The sequence below is a fragment of the Brachyistius frenatus genome, unplaced genomic scaffold (assembly GCF_029030835.1).
Source record: "Brachyistius frenatus isolate BFR_SWC_R1_liver_20210118 unplaced genomic scaffold, ASM2903083v1 Contig_434, whole genome shotgun sequence".
Taxonomy (NCBI): Eukaryota; Metazoa; Chordata; class Actinopteri; family Embiotocidae; genus Brachyistius; species Brachyistius frenatus.
Genome location: NW_027211033.1, coordinates 100,982 through 111,086, shown reverse-complemented (window position 1 = coordinate 111,086; position 10,105 = coordinate 100,982). Strand labels below are relative to the sequence as shown.

The following is a 10,105-nucleotide window of genomic DNA, read 5'->3' as shown; positions in this document are numbered from 1 at the left end:
GTCAGGAGCTTTTTTAGTGCCTGAGGCAGTTCTTCCTGCAGGAGCTCGTCCTGTGTTTGAGAGCAGCGGCGTGTCAGAGGCAGCAGCCCACCACCACCACCACCACCACCACCATCACCAGAATCACCAGAATCATTAGCACCACCAGCACTACCATCATCAGAACCACCACCAGCACCACCACCACCACCAGAACCACCATCACCAGAACCACCACCACCACCACCCCCACCAGCAGCAGCAGCAGCAGCCATGGATGACGTGTATAAAGCAGCGGTGAGTAGCGATAAGATGTTTTATTTCTTGGAGGTGTCGGTTTCATCAGAACATTTAGAGACAGCTGTTAACAGGAAGTTTAAAGTCAAGTGCAGCAGCTTCATGGAAAATACAGAATAAACTGCGTCTGAGGTTTTATTTCAACTTCATGGCCTTTTGAGATGTTTTTTACTGCTGTTTTATTGTTTAATATGATGTCAGGACCGAAACCGCATTAATATATGCAGATGGAATACAGAACTAAAACCAGTAAAATAGGCTGAAATACATTCTTTTTTCCGGCGCTCTCAGATCATATAAATCTAAAATACTTCCCAGTTCATATCAGAAGGTGTTGTACCGACAGATCCAAGTTAGATTAGAGCGTTTCAGCTGGAAATTAATGACCTGAAACAGGGTTTGAGTTTCTGCTCTGGTTCGGGCCTTCGTTCCCTCTGAGGACATGAGGTCACGTCCTTGGACTTCACAGTCTGCGTTTAAAATCCTCCACATGCTGCTTTCAGGATGGTCCCGGTTCTTTTAGAATAATTACATTTAAATTAAACTTCCTTTGGAAAAAAATGGACGAATGAATAATTATTTCTTCAGTTACATTTTAATACATTTGTGTGGAGACAACTTTGAAGCTGCATTAATAAAATAAAATCAAATTGAATTGGTAAAATATCCAAATAATGAGAACACTTAAATATATTCTTCTGCGGTCCTGACAGCTGTTTGAATCTGATTCCTGACTTTTTATCTACTTCTTCATGAGAATATAATGTTTTATTTGACAGAACAAACAGTTGAATTTAGCTGAAAGTTTTATCAGCAGACAGAAAAGAGAAGCTGCAGCGATGAGGTCATGAGTCTGTCTGACAATAGAACAAAGAACAGCTGGACAGTTCAGAAGAGAAGGGACAGCTGCCCCCCCACCCACCCCCCTCCCCCCATGCCCCACACACACACACACACACACACATCAAACAAGAATAGTAGGTGAGGAAAGTCGTGTCACGTTTCAGTCCGACTGCACAGAGAGCAGCAACAGACTGAAGCTCTGCTCCACAGTCTGGATATAAAAGAGTTTGTAGCTTCAGGTCTGTAAAATGGTTCTGATCCAGAAGTGTCTTCAGCTGCAATACCAGCGAGTGCCACTAGAGGTCGGCTCCAAAAAGCCTCCGGCTCCATAGACTCCCATTCAACTTCTGTCATCAAATCCAAAGTGAATAAAATGTGTCCATCAGTTATCTCGGTGTTGTTAGCTAAAGTCACTCCTTCTTATTAGTTTTCTGGAGGTCCATCTGAAAATAATCCCTCATTCATTAGAAAAGAAGATTCAGGAAGACCTGGTTTTGGGGGCGTGTCTGTTTGATTGACAGGCCTGTGGTGCAGTCAGGTTACAGCTATCGGTGGGAGGAACGTAGTATTGTCAGGTTTCCAATCAGATCACTGATGGTTGAGTCTGATTTTCTTCCCTTCAGGTGGAGAACCTAACGGAGGAACAGAAAAATGGTGAGAAAACTACTGCTGTCCTCATTTATTCTCATCATACCTTCATCTATGTGTATCATTATGTAAATGATAATTCTCTTTAACAAGTACGACTGCTTGTGTTATTTAAGTTTGATTTTTAAATTGTCCTCCTTTTAAAGATCGCTGACAGATTTACCACCAACTGTACATATAGAAAATACCTTTCATGCACCAGGCTGAATATTTTAAATCCTGCATTAGACTGCTGGAAGACGTCCAACAACCTTCTCCAGGAACTAAACCTGGTTTCAGCTGAGAGCCACAGAAGGTCTGAACTGGGCCTCACTGAGGCGGCAGGACGTTTCCTGTCCTGGTTATGGAGGTTAAAATATCTGGTGTGTACGGAGCAGATGAACAGTGGCGCAGTAATTGATTATAGTAAGAACAGGAAACACACACCAGACCATTATTTAAAGAACTAATGTGCAGGTTGAAGGTTCGGTGCAGCAACAGTCCACCAGAATCTTAAAGGATAGGAAGGTCAGCGAGTTTCTTCACATTTATTAAAACTCAAACTGATGAAAGTGGTTTTCATGAAGCGGAAGATCGAAACATTCCGCCGCTGGAGTCATGAAGCACCAGTTAATGTCACCTCAGATAATAACCAACATTAATACTGCCAGGGGTTCAATAGCAGACACATCTGGAGGAGACGGGATCCAGTCCATGAAGACCATCAGAGCTGGAGACCAAGAAGAAGAAAACAACCGTGATCGGACCAGAGAGAAGCTGGACGCACACAAGGCGCATCGAGATCCGATCTGCTCAGACCACATCCAGAGGTGGTCCTGGACCTCATTGAACGATCTCCGACTCACCAGACATCCTAGTCCAGAGTGGACGAACGTTTTCACTCCAACAGCTTCATCATAAAAACAAGAACCCAGAGACGAGCTATCAGGAAATCTGCTGCCTTTCCATTTGGGGAGAGAACTCTGTTTAACAGATGCTGGACAACTTCTGCAGAACCAGAGCCAGAGCCAGAGCCAGAACCAGAACCAGAACCAGAACCAGAGCCAGAGCCAGAGCCAGAGCCAGAGCCAGAGCCAGAACCAGAACCAGAGCCAGAACCAGAACCAGAGCCAGAGCCAGAGCCACCTACGAACACATCTGATGGAGGCTGATGGCTGAGAGGCAGAAAAATAAAAAGCAACCTGAAGAACACATTCAGAAAGGCTATGGGGGGCGGTTCTCCCTGTGCAGCCTGGAAGGGAGGAGGAGGAGCTGTGAGAGTGAGGGGGCGGGGCTTCACTGCTGACACTTGGAGAATTTAAAGCAACACCTCCTGCAGAGACCCAGCAGCCCGTCACATGACCCGACCTCCACCCAGCTCAGATCGTTTAGAGATGAGTTGGACTGTATAGAGTGTGAGAATGGCTTTTTTTTTTTTTTTAAGAAAAAGGTGGAAGTTTGAAGAATTAAAATATGAAATAATTTTGGCTGTGTTAGCATTTTATTTTCTTCCTGCTTAATTCCTTATTTTATTTCACAGTTTGGATGTTTCAGTGGAGAAAACAGTAAAATCTTTGACTGTAATGTTGATGCAGAATAAAATTATGATGACGGATGGGTTCAAGTGGGGCAGTTTTTTATTAAAGTACATATTATCCTATAATTTCAATGATAAGGATACTACAGGTCTCTTTAACAAACATGACCAGTTCATTCATGTTGTCCAAGATCCAAAACTGCTTTGTGATGGTTTTGAACTTGTACACCATTTCAAATTATTCTCCATATTTGGTACGTTTTCAACTTTGATTTCCATGTTTGAGAGAAACTTTGACCTCCATCTGAGTAACAGCTGCTGTGTACTTCATGTGTCCTTCATGTGTCTTTCATGTGTCCTTCATTTGTCCTTCATGTGTCCTTCATGTGTCCTTCAGAGTTCAAGGCTGCGTTCGACATCTTCATCCAGGATGCCGAGGACGGCTGCATCAGCACCAAGGAGCTGGGGAAGGTGATGAGGATGCTGGGACAGAACCCGACCCCCGAGGAGCTGCAGGAGATGATCGATGAAGTGGACGAGGACGGTACGGCAGCACAGACACTCTCCCCCCTACCCCATCCCCGTCAGGGGCATGTTTGATTGTGGGGAGGATTAAAGTCTCACTGCAGTTTAAACTTGGTGCTGTGTCAACAGGCAGCGGGACGGTGGACTTCGATGAGTTCTTGGTGATGATGGTTCGCTGCATGAAGGAGGAGAGCAAAGGAAAATCAGAGGAGGAGCTGGCTGAGCTGTTCCGCATGTTTGACAAGTAGGTTCACACACACACACACCTTTCTAAAAGACTCAGTAGTTGTTCTGCAGGAGCGAAACACTGATTCCTCTCTCTCGTGTTAAAGGAATGGAGACGGCTACATCGACCTAGATGAGCTGAAGGCCATGCTGGAGTCCACCGGAGAGTGCATCACCGAGGACGACATCGAGGAGCTGATGAAGGACGGAGACAAAAACAACGATGGAAAAATTGATTATGACGGTATGGCAGCCCGTTAGTGACACAACAGCAGACAGGATGGACACTGTGTTTCCTACAAACTGTGTTAATTCCACAAACTGGATATAAAAGTGTTCGTAGCTTCAGGTCTGTAAAATGGTTCTGATCCAGAAGTGTCTTCAGCTGCAATACCAGCGAGTGCCACTAGAGGTCGGCTCCAAAAAGCCTCCGGCTCCATAGACTCCCATTCAACTTCTCTCATCAAATCCAAAGTGAATAAAATGTGTCCATCAGTTATCTTGGTGTTGTTAGCTAAAGTCACTCCTTCTTCTTAGTTTTCTGGAGGTCCATCTGAAAATAATCCCTCATTCATTAGAAAAGAAGATTCAAAAAGACCTACATTACATTTCATTTATCTGAAGCTTTTATCCAAAGCAACTTACAACAAGTTCATTTCAACCATGAGGGTACAAAACCAGAACAACAAGAATCAAGAAAATATAATTTCTTCCAGAAAGCCAAACTACAAAGTTCTATCAGTAAGTTCTATTTTAAGATACTAAAGTTCTACTATTCAAGGTAAAGGAGGAGGAGGAGGAAGAGGAAGAGGAGGAGTGTGAGTGTATTTTGGAGGTTAAAGACCAGTCGAGCTGTTGCATTCTGGATGAGCTGCAGAGGTCAGATGGTACTAACAGGTAGACCTGCCAGGAGGGAGTTACAGTAGTCTAGACATGAGATGACCAGAACCTGGACCAGAACCTGCACCTCCTTCTGAGTGAGAAGAGAACGTATTCTCCTGATGTTGTGCAGCATGTATCTACAGGAACGTGTTGTTGCAGTGATGTTGGCAGTAAGAGAGAGTTGACTGTCAAGTGTCTCCGAGGTTCTTATCAGTCAGGGTCGGGATAACAGAGTTGTTGAAGGTCGTAGTCAGGTCGAGGGTGGGAGAGTCTTTCTCTGGAAGGAAGAGCAGTTCGGTCTTGTGGAGGTTGATTTCCAGGTGGTGTGAGGACATCCACTGAGAGATGTCAGTCAGACAGGCAGAGATTCATGCTGCTACCTGTGTTTCAGATCTGGAAAAGAGGATCAGTTGGGTGTCATCAGCATAGCTGTGGTAGGAAAAGACATGCGAGTGAAGGACAGAGCCGAGAGAGTCGGTGTAGAGAGAAGAGGAGGGGACCCGGGACGGAGCCTTGAGGGACACCAGTAGTGAGAGGACAAGGTTCAGACACAGATCCTCTCCAAGTTCCCCGGTAGGTGAGGTCGTTGAGGTAGGATGAGAACAGGGAGAGAGCAGAGCCTGAGACACCGAGGTCCTGAAGGAGGAAAGAAGGATCTGGTGGTTCACTGTGTCCAATGCAGCAGAAGGTCTAGAAGGATCAGGACAGAGGACAGAGAGGCTGCTCTAGCAGTGTGAAGCTGCTCAGAGACAGAAGGAGGACCGTCTCTGTTGAGTGGTCTGTTGAAACCAGACTGGTGGTCAAGAAGGTTGTTATGGTGGAGATAGGAGGAGAGTTGGTTAAAGATAGCTCGCTCCATAGTTTTAGAAAGAAAGTTAAGAAGAGAGACGGTCTGTAGTTGTTTACTTCAGATGGGTTGAGGGGGGGTTTCTTTAGGAGAGGGTTCACTCTCTCCTTCAGAGAGTTCAGGAAACAGACCGTTGACAGAGAAGTGGTGATGAGATGGAGAGAAAAGGAAGAAGGTCCGGAGCAATAGACTGGAGAATGAGATGGGACGGGGAGGGGGAGTGGAGGTTACCAAGGTAACAACTTGATTGGGAGACGGGGGGGTGAAAGAGGAAAGTGAAGGGGATGAAGATGAAGATGATGGACATGTAGTTATAGAAGATGGATTATAAAATGAGGACCGTATGTCATCTATCTTTTATTGGGGGTGTGTCTGTTTGATTGACAGGACTGTGGTGCAGTCAGGTTACAGCTATCGGTGGGCGGGACGTAGTATCGTCAGGTTTCCAATCAGATCGGTCAGATCCACCGCTGACTCCTCCCCCAGCTCGTCCAAATATGGTCACTTCCTGCTCCAAACCGCTCCGAACTAGCAAGATGGTGACGGACAGAATCTGAACTGGAGGATTCATAACGTTCACAAACCAACGATGACATCACTGATGGATGATGACATCACTGATGGATGATTCACAATCTTTATCAGAAAATATCTCAAACTCATGAGGACAGTTTTAAATCTAATTCTGTTAAACGCTGAAGTTTTACATGACAAAAACTCTCCTATTCAACAGACTGTTGTTCAATTTCAAACCAACAACATTAAACTAACAACATTAAGACAACAACATTAAACTAACAACATTGAGACAACAGCATTAAACTAACAACATTAAGACAACAACATTAAACTAACAACATTAAGACAACAGCATTAAACTAACAACATTAAGACAACAGCATTAAACTAACAACATTAAGACAACAACATTAAACTAACAACATTAAGACAACAGCATTAAACTAACAACATTAAGACAACAGCATTAAACTAACAACATTAAGACAACAGCATTAAACTAACAACATTAAGACAACAGCATTAAACTAACAACATTAAGACAACAGCATTAAACTAACAACATTAAGACAACAGCATTAAACTAACAACATTAAGACAACAATTAAACTAACAACATTAAGACAACAGCATTAAACTAACAACATTAACAACATTAAGACAACAGCATTAAACTAACAACATTAAGACAACAACATTAAACTAACAACATTAAGACAACAGCATTAAACTAACATTAAGACAACAACATTAAACTAACAACATTAAGACAACAACATTAAACTAACAACATTAAGACAACAGCATTAAACTAACAACATTAAGACAACAACATTAAACTAACAACATTAAGACAACAGCATTAAACTAACAACATTAAGACAACAACATTAAACTAACAACATTAAGACAACAGCATTAAACTAACAACATTAAGACAACAACATTAAACTAACAACATTAAGACAACAGCATTAAACTAACAACATTAAGACAACAGCATTAAACTAACAACATTAAGACAACAGCATTAAACTAACAACATTAAGACAACAGCATTAAACTAACAACATTAAGACAACAGCATTAAACTAACAACATTAAGACAACAGCATTAAACTAACAACATTAAGACAACAACATTAAACTAACAACATTAAGACAACAGCATTAAACTAACAACATTAAGACAACAGCATTAAACTAACAACATTAAGACAACAGCATTAAACTAACAACATTAAGACAACAGCATTAAACTAACAACATTAAGACAACAGCATTAAACTAACAACATTAAGACAACAGCATTAAACTAACAACATTAAGACAACAACATTAAACTAACAACATTAAGACAACAGCATTAAACTAACAACATTAAGACAACAACATTAAACTAACAACATTAAGACAACAACATTAAACTAACAACATTAAACTAACAACATTAAGACAACAGCATTAAACTAACAACATTAAGACAACAACATTAAACTAACAACATTAAGACAACAGCATTAAACTAACAACATTAAGACAACAGCATTAAACTAACAACATTAAGACAACAGCATTAAACTAACAACATTAAGACAACAACATTAAACTAACAACATTAAGACAACAGCATTAAACTAACAACATTAAGACAACAGCATTAAACTAACAACATTAAGACAACAGCATTAAACTAACAACATTAAGACAACAGCATTAAACTAACAACATTAAGACAACAGCATTAAACTAACAACATTAAGACAACAGCATTAAACTAACAACATTAAGACAACAACATTAAACTAACAACATTAAGACAACAGCATTAAACTAACAACATTAAGACAACAGCATTAAACTAACAACATTAAGACAACAGCATTAAACTAACAACATTAAGACAACAACATTAAACTAACAACATTAAGACAACAGCATTAAACTAACAACATTAAGACAACAGCATTAAACTAACAACATTAAGACAACAGCATTAAACTAACAACATTAAGACAACAGCATTAAACTAACAACATTAAGACAACAGCATTAAACTAACAACATTAAGACAACAACAACAACATTAAACTTAAACTAACAACATTAAGACAACAGCATTAAACTAACAACATTAAGACAACAGCATTAAACTAACAACATTAAGACAACAGCATTAAACTAACAACATTAAGACAACAGCATTAAACTAACAACATTAAGACAACAGCATTAAACTAACAACATTAAGACAACAACATTAAACTAACAACATTAAGACAACAGCATTAAACTAACAACATTAAGACAACAGCATTAAACTAACAACATTAAGACAACAGCATTAAACTAACAACATTAAGACAACAGCATTAAACTAACAACATTAAGACAACATCATTAAACTAACAACATTAAGACAACAGCATTAAACTAACAACATTAAGACAACAGCATTAAACTAACAACATTAAGACAACAGCATTAAACTAACAACATTAAGACAACAGCATTAAACTAACAACATTAAGACAACAACATTAAACTAACAACATTAAGACAACAGCATTAAACTAACAACATTAAGACAACAGCATTAAACTAACAACATTAAGACAACAGCATTAAACTAACAACATTAAGACAACAGCATTAAACTAACAACATTAAGACAACAGCATTAAACTAACAACATTAAGACAACAGCATTAAACTAACATTAAGACAACAACATTAAACAACAACATTAAACTAACAACATTAAGACAACAGCATTAAACTAACATTAAGACAACAACATTAAACTAACAACATTAAGACAACAGCATTAAACTAACAACATTAAGACAACAACATTAAACTAACAACATTAAGACAACAGCATTAAACTAACAACATTAAGACAACAGCATTAAACTAACAACATTAAGACAACAGCATTAAACTAACATTAAGACAACAACATTAAACTAACAACATTAAGACAACAGCATTAAACCCACATTCCCTGTGTAATCGGTTTAAACTGAATTAAAACAGTTTATGTTCCAGATCTACTCATCCTTTAAATTACTGCTGGACTCAATCTACAAACAGAATAGTTGGACAACATTTTTTAAAACACAAATATGTGTAATTTCATGGAAGCTCAAATACTTTTTAAGACAATAATGAACTGCAGGATTCTCCAAATGTGATATCATGCAACTTGGAATTCTTTCAGTAAACCATTAAATGTCCAGAAATCCCCAATAAATGTTATTTCTGTCTGCAACCAGTCCCACCTTAGACAGGAGACATGATGTCCTGGTGTGTATGTTCTGGGTCATACGTGTACTGTATGTACACTGTATGTACTTCATACAGCAGCCTCACAGCTTTTATATCTCCACAGAGTTCCTGGAGTTCATGAAAGGTGTGGAATAAACGACTCTACTGGAAACCTCACATCCTCATGACATCCTCATCATGACATCCTCGTGACATCATTGTGACATCGTCGTCGTGGAAGGCCATTCCTGAGGACACGCCGAGACCTTTTTGTCCACTTTCCATATTGTAGTGCAGGACATAGTCAGTTATCTTAAAATGTCCCACAAGGCCGTCGAAGGTTTCTTCAAAGAAAATTCTTTATTATTAGTGACGATGAATCAAAGTGTCAAATAGAACAATTATTTTCAATAAAATTATTTCCATAATTCTGGATTTTGTTGGAAATGTTTTATGTAATGACCCACCCATCAGCAGGTGGAGCAGTAACGTTAATGCCGATGTCACATGACCTCTGACCTGTGCATGTGATGTTTTTAAATGTTGACTGTAGT

General features: G+C 39.8%; 1 protein-coding gene across 1 annotated transcript; it reads left to right on the top strand.

Moving 5' to 3' along the window:
* Positions 1-9,984, top strand: LOC138637136 (troponin C, slow skeletal and cardiac muscles-like). The gene is made up of 6 exons (XM_069725618.1): positions 1-276; positions 1,743-1,773; positions 3,681-3,827; positions 3,938-4,052; positions 4,141-4,277; positions 9,676-9,984. Exons 1-6 carry the CDS (start codon positions 253-255, stop codon positions 9,705-9,707), a joined length of 486 nt encoding a protein of 161 aa, XP_069581719.1. The 5' UTR covers positions 1-252; the 3' UTR covers positions 9,708-9,984.
* The last annotated feature ends 121 nt before the right edge of the window (positions 9,985-10,105 follow it).

Bases quoted from the DNA above. Each gene is read 5' to 3' on its own strand.
- LOC138637136 (XM_069725618.1), top strand. From the start codon at position 253: ATGGATGACGTGTATAAAGCAGCG. The intron at 1,774-3,680 runs GTGAGAAAACTA...TGTGTCCTTCAG, and splicing joins AACGGAGGAACAGAAAAATG to AGTTCAAGGCTGCGTTCGAC. The intron at 4,053-4,140 runs GTAGGTTCACAC...CTCGTGTTAAAG, and splicing joins CTGTTCCGCATGTTTGACAA to GAATGGAGACGGCTACATCG.